General features: G+C 40.6%; 1 protein-coding gene across 1 annotated transcript in view; it reads left to right on the top strand.

The window, feature by feature from the left end:
* Positions 1 to 11,121, top strand: part of MBOAT2 (membrane bound O-acyltransferase domain containing 2) — a 58,029-nt gene extending 46,908 nt beyond the window's left edge. Inside the window, exons 6-13 of the mRNA XM_053458837.1 lie at positions 2,987 to 3,041; positions 4,302 to 4,485; positions 7,227 to 7,419; positions 8,520 to 8,623; positions 8,755 to 8,819; positions 9,379 to 9,511; positions 10,057 to 10,208; positions 10,827 to 11,121. Coding sequence (XP_053314812.1) covers positions 2,987 to 3,041; positions 4,302 to 4,485; positions 7,227 to 7,419; positions 8,520 to 8,623; positions 8,755 to 8,819; positions 9,379 to 9,511; positions 10,057 to 10,208; positions 10,827 to 11,043 — 1,103 coding nt within the window. The 3' untranslated portion in view covers positions 11,044 to 11,121. The remainder of the gene's footprint in view (positions 1 to 2,986; positions 3,042 to 4,301; positions 4,486 to 7,226; positions 7,420 to 8,519; positions 8,624 to 8,754; positions 8,820 to 9,378; positions 9,512 to 10,056; positions 10,209 to 10,826) is intronic.
* Positions 11,122 to 25,857: the final 14,736 nt, after the last annotated feature.

Below are 25,857 nucleotides of genomic sequence, written 5' to 3'. Positions count from 1 at the left end.
ATGGATTGATTATTAAGAGGGTTTACAGGTCAAGTTAATCAGAACTGAATCATCACATAGTACTCATCTATTCATCTAGATTGCCCAGTGCCTCCAGATGAGTCTTGCACCAGTAACAAAACCAAAAACAGAAAACAAAGTAAAAAAATATAAAAAAAAAACAAGAAAGCAAAATGAATGAAAATACATGTATTAGGGGTGTCACAAACAAATATTTCTTTGCTCTGGGGGACGAGTGACATACAGCTTTAGACGGCTGGAACAGAATCTGCTTCTTATAGTGTTTCTTCAAATCAGCTCTATTTTGATCAGATTTTTTCCATTTGCACAATAAAAAAACTTTCAGTTCCCTACGTGTTCCAGAAATCATGTGTTTTGTGACTGTATTACGCAATACCGTACGATGTGATTTAGTCATGTATTAGATCTTATGTTTGGCGGGGATTATTCGTATTCAGCAGTGAGCAGTATACTAGGAAGAACAAAGATACTTATTTCGTAGCCCAGCTGGCAGCGGGACGATGTTACTATGTATAAATCTCCCATTTCCGTGTGACATTTGACAGGACGTCTGTATAGAACGCGGCAGAAACATTGCACTGCTTTGCCTCAGCAGAGATCATTTCCATTCTCATTACCATTGTATGTTATTAATTATTGTTTTATATAGCGCCATCATATTCCGCAGCGCTGTACAATGGGTAAACAGGACATAAGATCAAACGATCATGTTCTGGATCTAAATGGCGGGGTTTCAGAGCGTATCGTTGGCGTTTGTGTGCAGCTGGTAATTGTCTGATTGTATAATGGAGTGGAAAGCACAAGGTGCGGTTTTGCAGAAAGAGAATCCAGTGGTATGATAAACACCTTGTGCATGTCTGGTGTTCAGTAGCTATGGAGGTCGTGTCAAATGTCATTCGTATCAGCTTTAAAGGCTTCACTTATGTACCAACGCTCTGGCTCCACTCCACTCTTTGTTAACCTCTCGGCTGCTAGTGCCGCCACCTCCAAGGACTCTCGGCATTGAAACCTGAGCCACTCGGCCCGTCTATTATGTCTATCTTTCTGCTTGCTGCAACCCCTCAAACTCTATTTGTTCCTCAGTCTTGCTTTATATTCAGTAAGGCCGTATCCATGCATGTTTAAATCCGCTGTATTAACCTCTAGCATTTCTTCTGCTAATATGCTCACGGTTGGTGGCTGTGAGAAGCTGGGGTTTATTGGGGTTTCACTATACATTATGAAGGTCCAACCCCAGTGAGCTTCTGCTGCAAGAAGAGCTTGGCCAGCCCTGTATAATGTGTAGTTCAATCAATGAAATTTCCTCAGCCTCCTTACCCATTGAATTACACATTTTACAGGGCCAGCTTAACCCTTCTAGGTTGAGAAACCTGCCGGTGTTGACCCTTCTTAATGAACAGCCTTCCAGCAAACGCTGCTCACAACTCTCCCTTTAGTGAATAAACTCTGTTAATGTAGATGATGGTAATGATAACATTTCTATTATTTTAAGATGGTGTTTACATAAAATAACTACACAGAACACAATATGGGCGTAACTGTTGTGTTACTTTTTGTATACAAACGTAACAGTCCCCCACTTTTAGCAACAAACCCAATGGACTGTCCTGCGTGTGAAGATCATTTATTGCCATTAACTAAGATACTAATTATTCTGCTTCTTAGGGCACCTCTAGGATCTTAGTGGCCTTGAGTTCCAGCATTACAAATCCAAAATGTCCAACCCCTTTCCGAAAATATAATAACCAAACATAATAAGTGCGATCTTTAGAAGATGCATTTGAAAGGTGATATAAATTGCGAATAAATCTGCTTCTCCCTAGAGATGATATGAATTGTTTTACATTCTGTAAATTGGAAGCCTGAGCGAAGATTGGGATCTGGGCCCATGCTGCTCTCCACTGGGGTTTGGTGGAAATCCAGTTCAAATATTAACCCCAGTGAATCCATGAAATTGAACGAACAGAAACGCATGATAGCAATGAGCACCATCCAGGAGAGACTTCACAAATCCCGCGCTATGGAGGGGTAACGGGTTCATCTTGGACATGGCATGAATTTAGAGGGAAGGGATAGCTATTCCATGTATATGTAAAATAGTTGTCTTTTTTTTGTAAATTTGGCGATTTGTACGAGGGACGTTCAGAAAGTCTCCTCACTTTTTTTTTTAACTCTATTTATTTTTTTTAAAAATGACATCACTTTTCTACATAGTAGCCTTCCTTTGCGAAGCAATTTTCTCCAACCTCGTACCAACTTTTTAATGCCATCAGCAAAAAAAGTTTTTGGGCTCAACGTGCAGCCACTGCATACTCTGCCGCTGGCTGTCGGGCTTGTTATGGTGAATCCACGTTTCATCACCAGTGACTATCTTCTGCAGAAAATCATGACCTTCTTCACAATAATGGGCCATGTGTCGGGAACAAACAACTAAGCACTTGCGCTAATGCTCCTCTGTATTACTGAACTTAAGGCTGTCACGAATCAGGGCAGAGACAGATCCAACACTCACATTCAGCTTTCCTGCGACCTTATCGACTGAGCACACATGCAAAGATGAATTTGTGCTCCCGGCACACCTTCTGCCCACAAAAAGTGTATGACACGCTGTTCCCCTTTGGTGCAATTTATAGCCATCTTCTATATGTGCCTCCACTTCCAGGGAAGTCCTCTCCTAATCATTCATTTTGCCTTAAACTCAGGCGCTTTCATGGTTGAACAAAGATATGGTAAAAATGTCAAAAAAGCTTCATTAACTAAGAGGAGTAAAAGCCATGGTGACAAAGGAGTTAATAATCACCATGGTCTGTATGGCCAGATCGCCCTTATCTCCTGTTGTACACAGACACCTGAAAGAGTGGCCCATAGGCTCTACCTGCAGTTCTTAAATGCCCTCGGTTAGGTACTTTGGATGCCTGTACCCTACATTCACTGTATTTTTTGCATTTTATTTTTCTTCCTTCAGGGATTTTCTGTAAGGAAGAGGAGCTGACGCCATCCCAGCGAAGCTTAGCTGTAAGGTAAGAGCTTGCTTCGTTTTTCTTGTACGCTGGAGCTGCTGAACCGTTTGATTGGATGATCCATGTTAATATTTCCTATGCTTTCCAGTGATTTTCTCTTATTCCGAGCTGTGGTCCTATAGTGTGAGCTGCCTTATTGCACAGATCTCCATAAAACAATGAGTGCTGGACGGCAGAGGGGGGAGCCCAGTATGAGGCCGAGCCTCGATGATCTGCTTGGCATTGTATGTTAGGTGTAGGTATGGGCTGAAGACATCTTCCAAGGCTTGATCTATACATTTTACAAAAATGGAACCCCAGCACTCCTTGAACATCCTTTTGCTAACATGATGTACATTGTCCTTTATGAATGTGTTTTTATTTTACAAAGTAGTGTAACAGCTTTGGTTAGGACATGTCTTGTTGCTACTGGGGCTTAAGAGGCAGAAGAACAAACAATAAGAAGAATTAGGTAATTACGCCAAGGTGGGAATGTCCGTCACGAACATTCATGCCTTTAACGGCACAAAAAAATGGCACCACTGAGCAAAAGAATTAGAATAAAAAATATATTTGCAGTTGATGATATGTTTCTTTGTGCGGTTAGCGGCCTCCTGGGAATATTAGCTATTTCATTACACGCCTGCAGTAATTTCTGTTGTAAATAGAGATGTTAACCCATGTTGTTATTGTCTGGATAACCATTTATACAATGCTGCAGAAGCTGCTGGTTCTATATAAATGCAAAATAATTGCATTCAGTGGCAGGAACGCACTCCCATTGAAATCAATCGGAACACTTTTAAGCGTGGGGGAGTCTCGCGAATGCCAGCACTGGGGCTGACCGGTGGCGGGTATAGCACATGGGCATTTTGGCCTAGATGCCAGGTGGTGAGGAAGAAGGCAGATGCATAGGGGAGCATTCTGCAGAAGTCCTCCAGGATCTCTTCATGTATTTGCAGGAGAAATGATAATTTAAAGCTGACACTCAGCTGTAATATGCTTTAAAGTGCATGCGATGAGCGCATGTGAAATCAAATACCTTTATTCCTAAATTCTCCATAATAATAACAGGCGCGGATATAGTTCTATTCCATCTGGCCTGGGAAGGACATTGCCAAAAAAAGCTCCCCAGAGTACATTATGAAAAGATCTCGGCAAACACTGATTTTATATTCAGTTCTAGGGTAGCTTTTTCTTAAATGTGCCTTCATTATGTCTTGTTTGGTTTTGTGTCTTGTCAGAGCTGAACATCTCACCTGTTGCTTATCTGAATTACAGACGCATGCCAAGCCTGCTGGAATATCTAAGCTACAACTGTAATTTCATGGGAATCTTGGCAGGCCCTTTATGCTCTTATAAAGACTATATTAATTTCATTGAAGGACAATCATATCAGCTGAAGCAGTCAGAGATCAATGGTAAAGAAGACACAAAGTATGAACAAAAAGAACCATCACCAAACGTAAGACTTTCTGTTTCATATAACGTCTTTTGGCCATTGCATTGCTTGTAAAATGGATGCTACATGCTATGGCATATAAAGTCGAATCGTTATTGTCATATGACGGAACTAACCCTGGTGACTGCTTGATTATAGCTGTTGGAAGTGGGTTGAATAGATGGCGTGGAGACCCATGTGGAAGGCATTCTGCAATCTGGCAATCTCCAGAAACCTCCTGGAGGAACGCATTGCATTCTTCTCCGCTCTCGCCCACAATAATTGCAGGTCTTTCTGTTGGTTGAAAATCTAGACGAGGCTGATTATGAGCTGCCAAGCATATCGTTTATTCTGCTTGGCCAGCTTCCGTTATCAGTGTGTCCTGCAGATCTATACGTTGGTTCTTGTGTTCCAGTTAGAGGTGTATTGCCTTTTCTATCATGTACTGTATTGTTTGAAGTAAACATGCCGGGACAAGCATGTTTTGTACAGGAAGGCATGTTCTCGCTGTTCACACACAGCGCACCCTTGAGAGGAATGATAATATGTCATTATTGCACTAAATCCATTCATCCGGGGGGGCTTGGGGTCAGGTCCAAGACAGCGTCGGACTGGTAAGGAAAAGCAGCCCTAAAAACTCATGTGCCCAGACACCACACCAGGGGCCAAAATTCCCCGAGGTACCCACACTTCACAAGCAACATATCCCAAACAGCTTGCCTGTGTCAGCTTTGCACCCAAACAGCTTGTTTGTGCCATCTATTCCCCCACTTGTCTGTGCCATGTTGCCCCCAAGCAACTTGTTAGTGCCCCAAAGCCTGTGACATCTCTGCCCCTAAATAGCCAGCCAGTGCCACCTCTGCCCTTTATAAACAGCCTGCATGTGCCAGTTCTGCCCCTTAAACATCCTGCCTGTGCCACTTCTGGCCCTTAAACAGCCTGCCTCTGCCCTCTAAACTGCCTGTTTAGCCCGTTCATTGAGTGAGTGAATTTCCCACCCTGATTGGTGGTACCCATACCTTCACAGATCTTAACAGTTTTCGATGCTTCTTTCCAACAATCAGCAATCTCATTTTAACTTTATTAACGCTTTATGCACAGCCCAAGCTTTCTTGAATTCCTTAATGTCCTTTGGTCGTGCTATAACGTATATCCCTGGTAATGTGCTATTGTAAAGTACAACCCAACCATAAACAGTCTGGAATAATAAGAGATTTTCTTTATGGTTACATGGCACATTCCAAGTAACATTTCTGAACCCAGATGCAGTTTTAGCTGAGTTTTTTTTAAATGCAATCCTCAGTTACCCCTGAGTGTAGCGGAAGGCTCTTTAGTTAGAGATCTGTACGACAGACACCTATTATCATTCCTTCTTGTTTCGGTCCTGTGCAATGCGGATATTTAGTTTGCTTTTACAAATTTAAGCTAATGTTTTTATCCTGATATGGTCGCTGTGTTCCGTGTTCCGTTTAGTTAATGGTCACCGTGTGTAAAGCAAACACAAAGTTGGTTAGTTTGCATGCTAGGCATACACTTTGTGTACTATTTGTCTATTTTAGTGCATTGGTAACCATGTTTGTTGATACATAGTTGTTGCACTTAAGTTCATAAGTATATTCTCTACTTTTAAAATCATACCCAATGACACGTAAATCAAGATCTTTATAGCATGATCATTTATACCTGATGTGATGTGTCACCTCCTGGATTTTCTAGTGCGTTATCACCATTGTTAACGTGGGGTGCACTACGGCTGGTTCTGGGTAATATGGACATACAACCCACAGGGGACACGGGGCTTTAAGCGAGGACTCCCTGACCCACAGACAATTTAATTTAACTTATTTTGTTGTAACGAATATAAGAAAAAAGTGTTGACATGGATGGAGTTTGTCCATATGTTTACCCATACATTGCAGACCATTTTGGCGATTAAGGAGGTTAAATGCATAGCGTGACATGATGCACCAGTGTCACATTACAAACTGAACTATTTGTGTGGAGGGAATTGCATGATCTGCAGATTATAGCACTCGTCATTATGACAGCTCTTATCATGGAGCAGATAATCAGTATTACGCCATGCTCCCAGGCGTGCGTTAGGCCAGGGCACAGACCAGCTGTTAGCCGTGTTTGTGCGGCACATGAGATGACATGGATCATATCTACAAAACATATCAGAGCCAACAGTGCTGGCAAAGCGATTACATTACCGTTTAAAAGTCTGGGGTCACTGGGCTGTTTTCATGTGTAACAAGGAAATGTCTTGCTATAGACACAATTTCTTCTATTTCTGTTGGTATTATTGTGCCGTTTTAGGTCTGTAGAACACTGTTATGCGCTCATACACAGCAAACATGCTGGAGGAACATCAGGGTCCTGACGTGGGCCACTAGGCATTATGCAGTGACATGTGGCTCACAGTGGGCTAGTAGCCCACTCACCTGTGTCACACGGTGCATCCAGTATTGGGAATCTGGGGCACGTATGTCTGCTACCTTCTTCTGCAACAGTGGCAGGATCTGGTTTTAGCAGAAAAGGTACTGTTTAGGTACAGAAAACCATGAAAAGGCAGCAGGGAAGAGAGAAGGAAATACCTGGAAGGGGCGATGAGATGTTTTTTTCTTTGTAAGATTATCTCTGACATGTATACTGGCTCCTGTAAGCACTTGTCACCCGTGCATCTCTGTCATAGTGCATAGCTTTTCCGCGAGGATAGCACAGGCATATTTTATGCTGTCCGCTTTTTGTCCCTCTCTTCGCAGACTGTTGTGGTGCACAAGCTGACTGTCTGTGCTGTGTCCTTAGCTTTTTACATGACCGCCACGCGGATATTACCCGTTGAATATAACATAGATGAGCAATTCCAGCAAACCTCATCTGTGTCCACGAGAATCATTTATCTCTACTTGTCCCTGATGGCTGCAAGACCAAAGTACTATTTTGCCTGGACACTAGGTAAGATGCGGCTGTTCTCCGTGTACAGAGGTTGCCATCTAGTGGCCATTTGTTGATCTAGCATGCCTGCAATGTTTGTACTTTTTAGGAGGAAAATATGAAGGGATTAAAATCACAGGAAAAACTCTAAAAACATATATTGGTTTTCATTTGGGAAAAGCCCAACAATTGCGAGAAACTTTAAGTATATGCAGCAATTGTTTCAGTACACACAACATATTGCTAATGTATTTCAGCCGCATTGCTTTTTAAATGGAAATTACGATTTATTACTAATTACTATTTTTAGGATGTTTTGCTTTCAAAATATGGAATACAACATAAAGGATATTTCTGCCTCCTATGGAGAGATGCAGCATTCTGGAACCCTGTTGGTTTCATTCTTTTTGATCCAGTGTCACCCAAGCTGCTGCTTTCATGTAAAATCACACTTCATGAATGCCTGAGTTGTCCCAAACGTTCTCTGTTTCATTCTGTTTACGAAGCATCCGAGTTTCCTTCCCCGTGTAAAACACATTTACATCCCATTTTACATTCTAAACAAATTCCATGTAAATAATGTGTCAGTAAACACTAGAAAGGTTACAAGAAAGAACCCAGTGGCCGTCCCCCAACTTCTCCTACCCTGTAGGATGAGGACATACACAGTGCCTATGTTCATGTCCCTAGCCCTTCATTTATGTGGTGAGTGGGGGATTAAGTAATCAACTCCATCTCAATACTCAGATGTGGGGTTACTATTATTATTATTATTATTATTAACTTTTATTTATATAGCGCCAACAATCTAATGATGTATCATCACGGTAGGTATTTTGTAAAAGTGTAAAATGTATGTTTGTGGAGGCAAAAGGACCGCTTGAAATGCACCAGCATTCCCTGCATCAGCCCCTGGACCCACGGACTGTGTGAGAGGCTTATACAAGCTGACCCCTTCTCCCCCTTTATTCTAGAGAAATATCAATTACTTATACATCTTTCTGCTTTTGCTTTATGAATGGATTATTATTTTATACAAATGAAATGCCGTAGTGCTCTTTGTGAGTCTTTTTTTGTATTAATATTGCTAAAATAATCTTTTTTTTCCCCGCTGCCTGTAGCTGATGCTATCAATAATGCTGCAGGCTTTGGATTCCAAGGATATAACAGCAACGGAGAAGAAAATTGGGATTTAGTTTCAAATCTCAACATTAAAAAGATAGAGGTAGGTCGTGGCCGATGTGTTTTTACACTACCAGGGTCAGTTCAGATCAGAGTCATCAATGTTTAAAGTTTATAACCCATCTTTATTGTTTTGGAACATTATAGCTCTATTTTCTATCCATTACATTGCAGTACTCCACGAGCTTTAAGATGTTTATCGATAACTGGAATATACAGACAGCACTTTGGCTCAAGAGGTATGAGAACCTTGACCCATAGCTGGATTTGCAGTTTCGTGTGATTCACGTATGTTGTTGTTTTCTTTTTATTGTTGTTGCACATTTTACTTCCTTACTGGAGAAGCCATGGTGGGTCCCTGGGCACTATGCCTGAAGACCAAGACTTTATAGGTGAGGTGGTGGTCCTTGACCATCAAATCTCCACCATCCTCTGTGGGTTCCAGCACTGGGGTTCTCAGACCCAGGAGTGGATCCGTGTCTCCCACTGGTGGAATAGAAACGTATATATGGCTACTGAGTGCTGCCAGCCAAAACTTTGTTCTTTCTTGTTGGCTCAGTCTTGGGACTCAGTCCATTATCTCTGTCTTCCATCACCAATTTTTTTTTTTCTGAAACTGGTGCACAGCATCTTGGGCTTGAATAAAAAAATGTTCCTTCATATTTTGTGCATGAACAAACAGATGTATAAATACATTAACCGGGTTAATAATAAGGTTATATAATGTTAAGAAATATTTTTATTACATGTATAGCACCGTGGTAGCCATCTTCCTTTGATGTTCTTCTTATGATTTAGAGTATGTTATGAACGGGCGACTTTCAGTCCCACCGCACAAACTTTTTTGCTGTCGGCTATTTGGCATGGAGTGTATCCAGGATATTACCTGACGTTTTTTACCGGAAGCTTAATGACTCTGGCTGCAAGAAATGTAAGTTCTCCCTGTCAATCACATTAAATCACCAAGATTCAAACGGGCTGCATCTATATCCCAGACGTAATACTATCATAGCCTGTTCACTCGTTCAATTGTTTTGGAGATATTAAGTGTAAACGTTAATGTCAGATAAATCTACTGTGCTGGAGTCCTCCTCACCCCAACCTTAAAAATGGCAAAAAAAAAAGTGAAATAATACTTTTTTTCTTATTAAAACTATTGTTAACAGAGAATATGCTCAGCATTACTGAAACTTGTGATTCTGCTCAGTTTCATGCATTTTTCCAGCAAACATAACACTGACTATAGTTTCTTACCTTTAAGAAGTTAAAGTTATTTTATTTGTGTATGCTAAAATATGCACACTGCTCATTTATTTGCCCAATTCCTGATGGCACCACATTTATTCTGCAGAGCTTGTCTGTTAATAGAGTCATATTTTATATTTAAGCTGATATCTAAAGATGTATAAGGATAAAAATCTTTGTTCATGACTACTGAATTACTAACCGTTACTAATTTATTTATTCTTATTCTAGATAAGAAACAATATCCGACATTACTTTATCCAGTCTCCTGAACTTAAGTTGATATATGATGTCATAACATGGGTTGCGACACAAGTCGCAATAAGCTACACGGTGGCCCCATTTGTGCTTTTATCCGTCCGGCCGTCTCTGCAGTTTTTTAGGTAAGTTAATGTTTAAAAGAAAGAAATTATGGAATTTTTATCAAGACAAATGACCTTTAATGACTTCCCTATGTGCCGATGAGCAGTAAGAACGTGCGGGTATACATAGTGTATGCCACGTTCTTCCACAGAAACATAGTGACAGCAGAGAAGAACCCATTGGCCCATTTAGTTTGCCCTTTTTGAATCACTTTCATTAATTAGGATGGCTCTATGCACATCCCAAGCTTCCTTGAACTCTTTTACTGCGGAAGGCTATTAAAGCTTTCTCTGCTACCTCTTCTTCCATCCCTATATTTTGCCGTCTCGTTCTGGCCGCCTGGCTGGTGACGAGGACTTCTGGAAATCGGGGCTTATATTCAGTAGGGTCACCCCAATTCCCAAGCCAAAATCCTGACGCTGTTGAGGAGAACCTGGTATGGGTTCCAGTAGAAGGCCTTTACTGTGTCTCTATACAAACCAGCTACAACTTCTGAGGGGTATTTAGCAGCTCGACAGAGCTGAACAAGGGCAAACCTAAGCTTGAGCAAAACCGGGTTGTAGCTTTCAAATGAACTAGGAAAGTTCTTTTTCAGAGAAAAAATAACACTGTACTGAAAATGTGTCTTTTTTATGTAGCTCCTGGTATTACTGCCTCCATATTATCTGCATTTTGGTGCTGCTCACAATGCCGGCTCGAGCACGAAAAAAGGGACAGGACGGCAGGGATTCCAGGTCAACCCATCTGGGGAAATCAGGCAAAGCTGAATCTGGACATAACAGCCAGTCGAGCACAAATAATAACAGCAACCAGAGAGAAGAGAGAGTCTGGAGACGCCTGGACGCTTCTCAGTGACTGGCGCATAACATTTTGTATGTTTTTAAATTCAATTTTTAGAACCTCCACCTGGTTTGTAAATTGTGCACAGGACAAGATGGTATTAAAAAAAAAAACATCAACCAACAATCATCTATGTGAGGACAGCACTACCGAGCAAGATCGTTAACCCCACAATGCCGTGCCATGTGGGCCTAGCCTTACACAAACTATTTCCATTATTTTATAATGGGCACTCAGGACTCGTCACATACGTCACCAAGGACCATGTACCATTTTGTGTTCCTTCAATGAACGTATGTTGTCTCAAGGCATTGCAGGGGTTAAACGATGTGGTCACCTAAAGTAGACATAGAAAACAATTCTGAACCCTTTGCCTTAAACCCTCTATGTACTGAATGAAATAGGTCAGTGGTGCAGTAATACTCGTAATGTGCTCCCGCCAGCAAGGGAAGGGGCGAAAACAAAGTAGCCAACAGAATCCTGCATCATCTCCAGGGATGTTCTCGACCCATGCTCTCCACCAGAGACGGGTCATTGCATTTAGATACCAAGAAGGACATTTTCCTAACGTAGGACCTGCCCCATGCGTATGGAGCTTTCAAGTCCTTGCTGGTGGTTTTAGGGGTATTGTCCGCCTGCTGAGTCTTGGTGCGTTATAGAAACCAATGAGCACATAGTTTGCAGATGACAGAACACACGGCTTCCCCAAGGTCAACAATCTCTCTTTAACCCGCAAGCATCTTACTGGTTCTAATTCATTGATTAGGCTTGCAGAGGTGCCTCACGCATCATCATTATCCGATTAATCCTAGGCCTGTGATCGTCTGCTAGATCTGATATTTAGAAATGTTGTTGCTATACTGATGATGTGTAATAGACCCCTGTGGGCGATATTACAACAAAGGAGGACTTCACAAAGGCGTCTTACAATTGAATCTGATCCTCTTTCCCTCCTTGGTGCAACAAAGTGCTCCAGAACCACTTATGTTTATATTGCTACAACCGTTTGTCTAATTAGTTTGAAATGATGTTTATCTACCTTTTTTTCATTTTATAAATAATACATAGCTTTGTTGCAGCTCTTGGCTATAAAATAATATTAACACTTAGCTTTGAGTGAGCCCGCTCCTGAACAAAAGAAGCCCGAGGGTTACACACATCACAGGTGGAGACAGACTCCTTTGGAGAAAAGTATGCCAAATTACAGAGGAATACAAAAAAAATTATTGTGACTGCGCAAAAAACACCAAATGCGTGAAAACACTCAGTGTGTTAATAAACAAATAAATAATACATGTATTTATTTATTAGCATATTGGGTCACCATTATTTTTTATACTGTTTATTAATATGTTTTTTGCCCTATTCTTTCACTTTTGCTGCATAAAATCACTTTTATTCCATAGGCCACCTCTTATCACTATTTACAAATTACAGAGGAACTTCTTAGTTCGAATCAGGGTTGGTTGACCATTTTAAGTGGAGTTTAGGGAATCATTGGATAAGGTCACTGTGGGTAAAGCGCTCGTGTCATGTCAAGCGTCATGAAGACACAATGTCATTCCTTGGTTCCAGGTACATTAAGATACGTTAAGCTTGATTGAGTTCTCTCTAGCTGTTTTTACGATGCATGACATGTTAACCTGTGTATAGCGGGTCTATGAGCTACAGGTCACTTGGCAAATGGAGCCAGCATTAGTTCCTAATGTACCTCTCTTAGTGTATTCAGGCTGTGATTCAGAAGAAAGGCAATTTAGTGATCTAAGATATCCCGCAGCACCAGTTTTACCCCCTAGCCTATCTTCCGATCCATCCTTATGTGAAGGTAAATTCTATAAGACTACCAAGCAGGTCCATTTGCCATGTATGTACCTGTAAAAATCTGTCAGTAGCCTAAAATTGTTCTATTTCCCCCCCAGTTAGGTTGTGATGCCTGTAAATCAGTGCTGTATTCACAGGGACGGATTCCTCATTGGGCAGACGAGGCATTTTGTGTCACAGGTTGGACGAGACGTAATAGAGATGTGTCCGTTGTGGCCAGGCTTCCCCAGCTTACTGCTCACAGAGCTTTTATTTCTTTTTTGTGCTGAGTTTGGGCGCCATTAACATTTGTGCTCGGAGCTGTGGATCATGAATTTTGAGCGGTATACCAAACATCGAGTGGAAGTCATTTCTAAATCAAGCCTTTAAATTCACTTTTGACCCATCATAACAGCTCACGGCATTTGTAATGCGGGAAATGTTGTTGTCGGTGTGGCTAGTGACAGGGCTTTACTAGTACCTGCGGCCAGTTGATAGGTATCTCTGTCTTTGGCCAAGTCATTTAAAAAAAGAATGTATTTTATTTTATAGACCTTTCTATACACATTATTGTGACTTTCAGGGCAATAGAACACTGTGATCAACTCATACCCAGCAAACACTCTGAGCTCCTGGAAAAAAGGGACAACAGTTGAGGAAAGAAGGGGGGGGGTTTGGGTCCCAAAAAGGGACTGTCCTTCCTAAAAAGGGACACTTGGAGGGTATGCATTGTACTCTGAGAATGAATTATGAGTAGTTATCATAAATTCATTCATTTTACTTGCCAGTCAATTTGAAAATAGCAAACCCAGGTTGTATATTCTGTTTTAAGACCCAGAAAGTATGCGTAATGTGGGGCATGTAATGCTCCTGCAACAAAGTGATTGCATTTTTTAACCCTATATTTAGATCAGGGCTGGATTGGGACTATAAATCTCTTTTTTAGGTTTTCTGTCTTTTTCGCAAACTTACCCAAATAAGGATCCAGCATCAAGACACGTAAAATAGTACTGAGCATGACCATTGTGTAGAATGGGATACTGCTGTGCTTTCTGATTGGCTTACTGCTATAGGTATTAATACTGCTGTGCTTTCTGATTGGCTTACTGCTATAGGTATTAATACTGCTGTGCGTCCTGATTGGCTTGCTGTTATGAGTATTAATGCTGCTGAGCTTCCTGATTGGTTGCCTGTTGATAGGCAGACAGTGAGGATATAGGAACAGTAGTACAATGACCCATTCATGAGATTATGAGAACCGCAGGTGGACAGATATGTTAGTTAATTATAGGTAACCATTAATCCCTAGCAAACATTTTACCAGGTAATCTGTATTTAAATAAACACAACCTTAGCGCCAATTATTTTAGATAATAATGTTAAATATTAAAGCAATTTGCTGACAATTTACAATGCATGGGAATTTTTGTTTACCCGAATAACTGATTGCTCTGGTTTCTTCTGCACGCAGAGCCTGCCATCTTACTATCTATGTGTATGAATAAAATATATACCAATTTATAGGATAAAATGTGGAAAATCACACAGGAGCCATTACCCAATCCAGTCTGCCTAATTTCTAATCCCTGATCCCAGAGTTTAGAGGTTCCTTAGCCTTGTCATAAGGTAGGGGCGTCCAACCTGCGGCCCTCCAGCTTCTGCAGGACTACATCTCCCATCCTCCTCAGCCAGCCCCTTAGCTTAAAGAGCATTATGGGAGATGTAGTCCTGTAGTCCACAGGTGGGACGCACCTGTCATAAGGCATACTTAAATACCCTTGCTGTGTTAACCTCTGCCACATCTGCTGGAAGGTTATACCTTTTATCCACCAATGCTCTATAAATAAAATGCAAGTACATCTAATCTTCTAATTTATGGCCGGTTTCCTTAACATTTATCTTCTAATAGAATTCTCAACACAACACATCTGTATCTCCCAGGGCTCAGAACACAGGCTATGTGCCATGAATCCCTCCTAGAACTAGATGGCTGGGGGACCTAGTAGAAAATACTGCCCTCTCTGTACCTTCTGTAAGCTCTGGTATAGGCAATAGGCAATACTAATGTATTCAGAAAGAAAAGACATTAAAAAAATCAGAACAAAATGCAAAACAGAATAAACTTCACAGTTAAGGAGTTCCGCACTTTGCTTCACTACCATCAGCCGAGTTAGCTTAGCCGTATGCATGTCTGATGGGGGCCCGTTTGCTTGCTGTGCTACTTTCCTCCCATACTGACACTGGCATAACGCCGGCAACTGCAGCCCCCAGCGCAACCCTGCAAAACCTCTCCCTGGGCTGTGTATACTTCTGGGCTGGGGGAGCAGAAGGGCTCTCACTGGCCAGTGAACGACAAAGGTAGGAGGCTGGGGGGTATGTGTAAGTGTATTACTGTCTGTGATAGTGTGTTAGTGTGTGTTTAAGTATGTTAGCGTGGGTGTAAGTATGTTACTGTGTGTGTGGGTATGTTACTGTGTGTAGAACTATGTTAGTGTAAGTATGTGTAGGAGGAGCTTGGGGGTCCTCATCATAAGTCTTGCAGGGTGGTCCAGCATTTTTTGTTACGCCTCTGCATACTGACCAGCTTAGTCTCTGATCATGTAGATTGAAAACGTCTTTCCTCTGCCCATTTATTTTTTCTGGTCAAACCCAATGATGTCTATTAACTAAACAGTAATTAACACTTGAGTAGGGCTTTTATGCCTCCTTAACTCGTTGTTTAGTGAATAAACCCCATTGTTACTTGTCCTCTTTAATATATTTTTTATTATACAACCACCACATTACATAGGACACTCTTCCTACTTAAAGTCCAGTCTTAGTGTGCAGTCTATGATCGTTTCATCACCGGCTGCCTTGTATCTTACCGTGCACCTACCTCTCAGCGTCTTCTCATCTTTTGAAACCTCCCTTACCTGTCCTGCTCTGTTTATCCTACCAATCATGTTATGTACATGCAGAAAACACTCCCTGCCCCATGACATCTATTTTACATACCATTTCAATTTCAGCAAACCACTTCAACATATTATACCCTCATGAATAATTATTACTTACCTAATCCCAGCCTCTGCAGGAGAAGCCAACCCCCCCCCCTGTTCTTTCCTGCCCCTTCATGTAAAACAACTATGTTTTAATTTGTATTAGAACATAAACTTTGTTTAAACGTTTTACATATTGGACTGCTCATCCTAGTGGTAAACAACCCCAACGCACACATAAAACCTACCAACGCTCTTTGGAGAATGACTTTGGTTGAGGGTCAGAAGATGGAATGTCTGGTTCTGTTTTCCATAATAGTCTATCCCTGGAAAAGCTTTTATTTTTTGTGTCTTTATTGCGTTTCTCCTCCTTTAGGTTTTGGACATTAGCTAGATGGATCATATCCCTAGGCAGTATACAATTAGTGCTGGACACATATCAGGTTTTTATATTAGACCCATTAATACCGAAGCCAAACCCTGTTAGACTGAAGGTTCACGGATTCTGAGCAGGGGAAAAGCTATTTATACTTAATGAGGCCATGAACTCTGTAACCAATAATCGGAGTAACAGGGGAGGACAGAACAGAAGGCTATGACTGTACAAGCACGATGTCAAAAGACTTTAACCCAAGATCAGAGTAATAATCACAGAGTCCCCGATGTGCTTCTATGAGCTTACCATTCTCAAGTACATACACCAACCTTACGACTTGGGACAGGATTGGAGAATTGACTTTATCCCTATGTGAGCCAGGCATCAGCTAAGAAATGAGTTCATTATTATGGTTGAAATCAAACCATGGATAGGCAACCCCTGATGAAACGGTGACCGTTAAAGGTGCAGTTCCGTCTGCTATACTGAATGTAACTTAGAACTAATGCGGCGTTAGAAATATCATTCATAGTACTGCTGGCTACACGAACCCCTTACAGAAATAATTATTTAATGATGGAAAATTTTGCCTTATTCATATTTTTTTCAGGGAATGCTTAACTGTCAGAAGATACAAAGACTAGCAGGTTGTCATGGAATCAGTTTTCCTGAAATAAACCTTTAGAGTGAAAATGATACCGCTAAGGTTTATTTTCTTGATAGAAAGTATGTTGAAGGTTCTGTCGAAGGGGAACAGCACCCTTAAAAGACACGTTATGGCTTGAAAATGTTTCCCGTAGCTGCTTTTTTAAATGGAAGTGTGAAAGGGAGAAACATGGGTGGTTAGACAATGTACGACATGAGTCTTGCTTTTAGTTATAACTTTTTATGTTGATTGAATCTTTCATAGGGTAGGTTTAAGAATTATGTGTTGTGTTTCCTCAGGAGGGAAACCCTATGTGATTGTACACGGGTGTGCGTGCGCGAGTGCCGAAACTGCTCATTCAATACTGCTCTCTCTCACTCTGTGTATTATGTGTCCCTTGTAAATGTATGTATCGACTAAAAACGTTACCTCTGTCACCTGTGTCTTTGGATTCATTTGCAAGCAGGGCGGGGGGGGGGGAAAGGTTGCATTTTTTCGAATGATATAAGAACTTAAAATAAATGAATTCTCAAATATATACTTTCTGAAATCCTAACTCATACATGCCTATACTTACAGTGTTTGGAAAAAATATTTCTGAAAATCCAAAACATAATGCAGTGTCTGTGACTTTCATTTTTAATAATTCAGAATATATTTTTGAAAAGTGTTCATTTTTTAAATAGATGTATAAGCCAGATGTAGATGTTTGGTGAATTCTGACCCTTCTGTGTTTTTGCCTAGTTTTAAGATTGGTGATTTCCAGTTGGGGACATCAGCACTGCAATGTTTGTAGAACTCTATTACCTTCTATGTACATTTTTATCTTTACTTTTACATGTTTTTTTTCTTTTTTTTTTTTTTTTAATTGTGTATATCTTTAAAATTTGATTAAAGTATATATTTAAAAAGCAAAACATCTGTGAACGGATTTGTTAAAATGAATGTCCTGTTTTCAGGATAAGTATATGTTCTATATGAACTACAGGTACACTATGATAGTTACATATCACATTTGCCACAAAGCAAGCATTTTGAGATGGTTCTTACATACAGGTTGTCCTCAGGAGCCTTTAGTTACAGAATTCCCAGTCCAGTGATACATTAAATAAAAGACCTTGTCATCTACATGTGTACTTTTAATTGTTAAAAGCCTGCAAGTTTGCATGGCCTTCATCACGGGTACAACTGGAGGGGTCCAGTCTCTGAATGTCCTTCAGGCCCCCACGACTCCACAATAGAGACTTGAGACATAGGAGGGCTGAATGAGAGAGGGTAGATTTTATTTTTCTTTTTTAACATGATGGGTTGTGACGGCATGGGGGCCCAGGTGCTAAGTAGATGCTGGGTCCAAACATTTTTGATGACACCCCTGCTTGTTGGGGTAAGTAACTGCTTGGCTTTGCGTAGGGCACAAAGGGCCGCTAGTGGGGAATAGAAGAAGTGGCCTGTCCCAGTAAGGAATCCAGTATGATGTGAAAATCTGTAGTATTGTTGATTTCGGCACAGGCCATGGTAATGGGAGTATACGGGTTGTTGTGATGATGCGAGGTGATAAATTGAACTGAGTTACATAGAAAGACAGGGGAAAAAAATTCAAACATACATGGGATTGGCATATGGCTCCTGAATCTAAGACAAGACCAAGGATTAATTAATGTTCGAGCCTTTACAGCAGATAAAACAGGTTAGATGGGCAGAATGGGTAAATTATTTTGTTATGTTTCTCTACAAAAAAAGAAAGAAAAGGGAAACATTCCGGGGACACTTTGCAACCAGGTAGGCACATTTTTCCATAATACTGGGGGCTGGAGTTAAACATGGACTTTATCTGCATGGGGCAGTATTGTCAAACCAGTAACCTAATAGAGCAATATACCAATAGAAATTAACCATTTGTGCCTGTAAGGAAAGCTGTGTATTCATTTACCTCTACAGACAAGCAAGAGTTATACTATAATTTATGGCAGCTTCTGTTGAAGGCACTGTGTACACCACAAGCACCATTCCCCTCACTTGCTCCCTATCTTCTGTCAGTGTCTTTCCCGTAGCTTCATACTGACACGTCCCATTCCTTGCTCCCCCTTCCCTGTCAGTGTGTTCTCTGCACCTGTACAGAGAGATGATAGGAGACCAGACAGCAGCTGGAGAAGGTGAGGTGAGCAGAGGAGAGGGGGCATGGGTACAGACAGTGCAAGAAGGGCAGAGGAGGCTGTGAGGAATGGGTACAGAGTGGACTAGGGGGATAAGGACACAAAAATACCTGGTGGTAAAATAGCAGGAGGCACAGATAGGACTGGGGGAGATGGTAGGGGCACAGAGAGAGATACACTTGAGCAACTCATTTTTGTTTCTGAACAAAAGCCCTCTGAATTTCTTCCAAACCAAAATGGCAGGAAACAAAGTTCTTGTCCAAAAACAAAATGAAAAACAATTCCAAAATCACTTTGAGCCTTGTCAATTACACATATACATTCCCTTCTTAGTCTATATATAATTAGTTTCAAACTATGACCCCTTGCCCAAACAATTTTCCACCTCTAAAGTATACTATCCTTCTTATTGTTTTTTTTTCTAGGACATTCTGCAGATCATCTATATCCCTGTGTACATTCAGCATATAGCACTGTACACGATGTACTAAAAGTCATCTGATCAGTGACCTATTCAAGGTTTTAGTGAAATCCTAACAGTGCAGTATGTTGTATAAAGCAAAAAAACCATGCCAAAAGATCACTCGGATGAATACCAAAATCAAATCAAATGAACTGCTTCAAACATCATCTCATCAAAATTGGACGGAAAAATAAGGTGTCTGGTTTTATATAGCTGGGTGGAAAATGGAAGGATAAATTAAGTTACCCCCATCTTGTGACTTTCCTGCTTATAATTTTATCACATGCAGTTTTCATCCACAGGGGGAAGTCACCATAGCTGAATATGATCAGCAGAAACAGCCCTGTCCTCTGGAAAATTCCAAGAACAGGAATATGATTCATTTAAAAAAAAACGTTTTGAACTTACTCGGCATTGATTTTTCATCTGCCTTATCTCAGAAGAGTTTAATTATAAACTAAAAAAACATTATAAAACAATTATGTATTAATTAGTGACGTTTGCAGGGATAAGCATAAGTGGATGAAAGAAATGTACAAAGAAGGTGAACAATGTATGGATTAACCTTTCTTTCTTGAATTTCATTAGAACCTCAAAACAGAGCCGTAGCTAGCTCGTTTTGAGCCCGAGGATAGAATGGAAAATTGTGCCCCAGCACAGAGGTTATTTTATTTACACTGCCCTTACACACTGCCTTTACACATGCTTGCCCATAAACACACATATACAAATACACTGCCCTTACACACGACTGCCCATACACACTGCCTTTACACATACCTGCCCATAAACACACATATACAAATACACTGCTCTTACACACGACTGCCCATACACACACCTGCCCATAAACGCACACATACACTGCCCTTACACACGACTGCCCATACATGCTGCCTTTACACACACCTGCCCATTAACACGCATATACTCTTACACTGCCCTTACAAACACTGCCTTTAGACACACCTGCCCATAAATTCACATGTACACATACACTGCCCTTACAAACCCATGCCTTTACACACACATATGCACATACACATAAACACAACAGCTTACAAACACACAAATAACTACACTGTTCTTACACACACCTGCCCATTAACATGCATATACACATACACACTGCCTTTAAAAACACCTGCCCATAAATACACATATACACATACACTGCCCTTACACACACCTAACCATACACACTGCCTTTAGACACACCTGCTCATAAACACACATATACACATACACTGCGCTTACATACCCATGCCTTTACACACATATGCACATACACACACCAGCTTACAAAAACACAAATACATTATATACTGTATATTATATTATGAGTTTTGCTGTTATCGTTTCATAATCTATGATAAACTGCATCAGTGTAGGTATGGAATGTACAGGTTGAGATAATATCATTTGTAAATAAATTAAGTTTGAACTCTGTATATTTGTGTGTAGTTTCAAATTTTGATTGCAAGGGGTTCAAATGCTAGTATGAAAATTAGAGGAGACCCTTTCGGGTGTTAATAGAGATTGGCTTTGCTGAATTCTTCCATCTTGTCTTCAAGATGTGAAATGTTTCCTCCCAGTGATTATATATCTTGTTTAATTTGTGTGGATAGTTCTTTAAAGTCATTTTTTGTGTTGCCGGATGAAAAAAGAAAACATGTTTTTCAATGCTATTTCCCATCGGGAAAGGAGTGTCGTCTTCCTCCATTTGAGGGTCTGAAGCTGGTGAGGAGCGGCGCAACCTGGGCACTTCCCGTGCATTTTCTGTCTTTTTGGTCCGTAGTGTGAACAAGGTTTTCTCCTGCCTCCAATGTTTTAAGAAAAAAATTAGCATTTGTTAATGTTTATTGATAAATGGTATCATTTATAAACGGGGAGACAAAGCACTATTTAACACTAGACTAAATACATCTGCTGGACAAAATCTATCACAGATTCTATCGCTCAACGATGTATTAAATCAATACAGAAACAGTAACTGTTCAAGTTATGCGTATAGTAGACTTCAATCAAATTGAGTTGGCTGAGATCCCAGAAAGAGTACCACAGCAAATTATCTCACCAACAGTATTAAAAACAAAAGAAATTCCAAAAAATGAACTTGTACGTATAACACAGCCATATATAACACAGAAAAAAAAAACATTTTAGCCCGTTCACTAGCCTATGGGTGCACCAGCACATTAAAAAACGTGTGATCAGAGCAGGGGAAATGAGAGGAAATCTAGTAGCAGAAGTAAAAAAATAAAATACTACTACCCTAGTGCTACAAGTAAAAAAATTGAAAAAATAAACAAAAAGCCTTTACTAGCCCCAGACCCCTTAAGCGAGTAGTGTTAAAATAACGCACTATAGGATAATATGTAAAGGATGAATGTGACCCAAAACTGTATGTGGGGCATTACTGTAATCAGGGGATGTTGTTCATCACTGGCACCTACTGCAATGAAGAAATACTAAGCGAAAGTGCAAAAAAACCCCATTTTTAAAATGTATTTATTTTTGACATTTTAGCATTCACAAGGTATTTTTGTGTGTTTCTATGGTTTCAAATGAAAGCCCTAGGTTATTTGATAAAAGAATGTCTAATTTGCGTGGGCAAATCAATAATGGAAAAGGGCAACTTTGGTAAAAATGAAACAGAAAATATTTCACAACTGTAAAAAATCATTGTTATACTTGTTTTTCGTCTGTTGTCCAGTCAAACATAGTAACAACTCAGGCGCAAGAGGTAGCACCTTGAAGTAATCATGCACTGAACCATGAGGTATCCTGAAAGGTATGCATAATTTGTGTCTTAAGGGGTTCGTCCAACGTCTTTATAAAGGTTTCTCATTTTATAAAAAAAGTTTAGTACATCTATCTTTATTCAGAGAAGCATCCAAACAGTCCATTCGAAACAAATACAATAGTTTGGTATGAACTAGGGATAGAGACGGCGGGGATGCCTGTATCCAATGGTGTAAAATAGATTTTCTAGCCACAGCCAAAATTATTCAAATTAACATCACATCTCCGGACCCCCCCATCTTAACGAGGCCATGAATTGCTGCAGCTGGATCATTACAATAAGCATCAATTGATAACTGCCTCAAAAAGGCTTGAATAGTAGTCCAGAAGTCACGAATTAGGCCTTCAAAACCACATTTTGGGCAAGCATCCACTGGTATTATGCCGATTAAAAATTGTCTATGGGGAGATAAATAGGCCTGATGCGCTATCTTAAGTTGCATGTCTAGATAGGAGCTAGCTGGTAACAGTTTACAGGTGGTCAATGTGCTATGGAGTAAATCTGCACCCGTGACATCAGGAAAACGTGTGGTCCATGCTAGTAAACCTTTTGGTAAATAGTCATGGTGAGGAATGGTGTGTATCAGTTTATAGATAAGTTTGGTAGACGTCGGAGTAGAAGAAGGTTGCCTATTCTGTCCATCAATGGGTGTGGTCCAGTCCGTCAGTGTGAGAGGGCCCAACTGCAACCTGACTAGACTTTGCCCTTGCAAATATGCGAACCAAGGTATGGTAATAGACTCAAGTCTATCCCTACAAGATAGATACAAGGACATAAGCGTCATGGAGGAATAGTCCAAAAAGGGGGCAATAGTGCGTATCCCCTGTGTCGCCCAGACTCGAAAAATGTCGGATGCCTGCCCATCCTGAAAAATTGGGTTTTGAAGAAAAGGCTGAAATAAAGAGTATCGCCAATGCAGACCTAAGTGCAGCCTGACCAACTTCCAAGAGTTGATTGTGGAGTAAAGCAAAGGATTGTCGCTAACGTGTGATGGAAGTTGAGTGCAGGGTGTATGCAGAAGGGCTTGGATGCTTGGATAGCAACAGAGGGGCTAAAACACTGATCCAACTTAAAATCTGTATAAGTGTTGGAGCAAGAGATCCAGTCCATCACATATCGATATAAGGCTGCAACATTATAATCCCGAAGGACAGGGAGGTTAAGACCTAATTTTGATTGTTTACATTGCAAACCAAAGGTCACAGTTTTGGGATTCTTGTTATTCCAAATAAAACGTCGGAATAAAGTGTTCAGAAGTTTCTCATCAACTCGTTTAAGAAAAAGTGGCAAGGACTGAAAGAGATATGGCAATTTGGGAAATGTCACCATCTTGAGAAGAGCTACCCTCCCATAAAAAGAGAGCAGCAATTGTTTCAAACCCTGCAATTCCCTTGCGATCTTCGGAACCATAGGTTTATAATTAAAACTATAGAGGTGAATCGGGCACTTAGGTGTCTTTACCCCCAGATATAATAGCGATTTTGATCCCCACTGTATTCCCAGATGAGGCATGCCCGGTGGGCATCTCAAGGGGTGTAGGCATAAAGCCCGGGACTTGAACCTGTTAACGACAAAACCCGTAATTTTCCCATACGTATCCAACTGGTCAAAGATAAGCGGTATGGCAAGATGCGTTTGAGTAAAATATAGAAGGACATCATCAGCAAAGGCATAAGCTTTCAACTGATGGGAACCCACAGCAATGCCCGGAATATTATGAGATAAGAGAAACAACCGCAACAAAGGATCCAATCTAAATTAAAAAACAGCGGTGAAAGGGGACATCCCTGACATACACCCCGTTTCATGAGAATTGGGGAAGAATCCAACCCATTAGTCGTAATGACCCATTGTTATACTTTTATTTTGTTCAACACACTTTAGGCAACTTGAGTGCTAGGAACATATGTTCTTAAACACGTAATGTAGCTATTAGAAGGTCTTCTGTGAAATGCTGGTGTATCCTATGACTGCGCCAATAGGATTTCTTAAATTCATATATCGTCTAAAGTAAAGAACCCTTACTGAATGTAAAAGGGTATAAATACTCACGGCTCCAAGGGCAAGGTCTCTTTCACTTTTACCTTCATCTTACCAAGAATACTGAGCCTACAGTACCTACCACCACCATCTGTTCATCAATCAGTACTGTATGTATATTACTCTATAACTAAATAAACCTACTCAAGAAGACTTATAAGTTGTGGTCTTGATTGCTGTTTGGTCACTGGAAAAGTTTAGATAGTTAAAGACAAAGAATATCTTACAACAACCCTTGGTACTCAAGCCGTTGAAGTAACAGAATACCAAAGGTCATTTTGATAATTTTGGATCTTTTTGTGTAGTGAAAATTACCCAATGATAACCCAAATAAACTATTTTTGTATTACATATGTAAAACATGACAATGCTAATTCCAAGGAAACCAAAAATGTTCTATTATCATATAAATTTGGTATACTGTGTCAGAAAGCATTTTGCTTTCCTTCAGTGATTTAAAGTATACATGTAAGTGGGACTTTAGTCAGACTTAGTAATTCAAACTTAGCCTTCTGATATGCGTGACATTTTTTTCACACATTATGGGCAATTTGTCAGGGTCCAGTGATTCCTGAAATATCACATTTGAGGTGTAAAATAGGAAAGTGAAATCACATAGATTGTCTGTTTCCTCTGGGCATGCTTTTTTCCACTGTCGTTTCCCGGTGCATAGTGATTAGGGAGCACAGAAGCCGAGGTCTGAGGCGACGGACCTCTAGCTCCCTAATGCTGTGCGTGGGTTTGGGTAGTAGGAACCCACGGGGGAACCGCTGAGCAGCCGTGGTTGGGGAGATGACACCTTGCACCTGCCTCACTGCTCGCCCCTTCCCTATAGATGCGTTACTGTTCTCGGGTCTCTGTGATGAATCACATTGCTGGCGGCACCACAGAACGCGGGGCCCTTGCCCAGTGTACCCATGTGTTAGGACGGCACTATTTATTGACGCAGAAACTATAAAATGGCAACTCAGTGCCATTTTGTGATTTTACAGCTTTCTCTTCTAATAGGTTTTTTCTTATAGAAATGGCTTCCTGTGACAGATGTATTTATCTGTATGAACATGTCGGGGTGATAATAGAATCTTCCTCGTAGTCGTTAAAGAAATAGTTGTAAATCTTATTGTGCGTCTCCTTTCTATTTGCACATTCCAAGTCCTTCAACTAAGGTTTTAACCTTTGAGAGTCATCAGACCAGGCAACGTTCTTCCAGTCTTCCATTGTCCAATTTTGGTGAGCCTGTGCGAATTGTAGCCTAAGTTTTCTGTTCTTAGCGGAAAGGCGCTTTTATGACATTGCATTCTAAATACATAGACATTAATATGTAGTTGGTCCCCTTTTGCAGCTACAACAGCTTCCACTCTTCTGTTGGACGAAAAAATCTCCTTTTTCAGTTCATCCCAAAGGTGATTGATAAAATTGAGGTCAGGGCTCTGTGCGGCCGGTCAAGTTCTACCACACCAAAGTCATCCAACCGTGTCTTTATAGACCTTGCTTTGTGCACTGGGACACAGTCATGCTGGAACAGAAAAGGGCCTTCCCCAAACTGGTATAAGGCATTTCTGGA

This window comes from Spea bombifrons, chromosome 3 (assembly GCF_027358695.1).
Source record: "Spea bombifrons isolate aSpeBom1 chromosome 3, aSpeBom1.2.pri, whole genome shotgun sequence".
Lineage (NCBI taxonomy): Eukaryota > Metazoa > Chordata > Amphibia > Anura > Pelobatidae > Spea > Spea bombifrons.
Note: the sequence above shows the minus strand (reverse complement) of the source record. Positions and strands in the feature narration are given on the sequence as shown.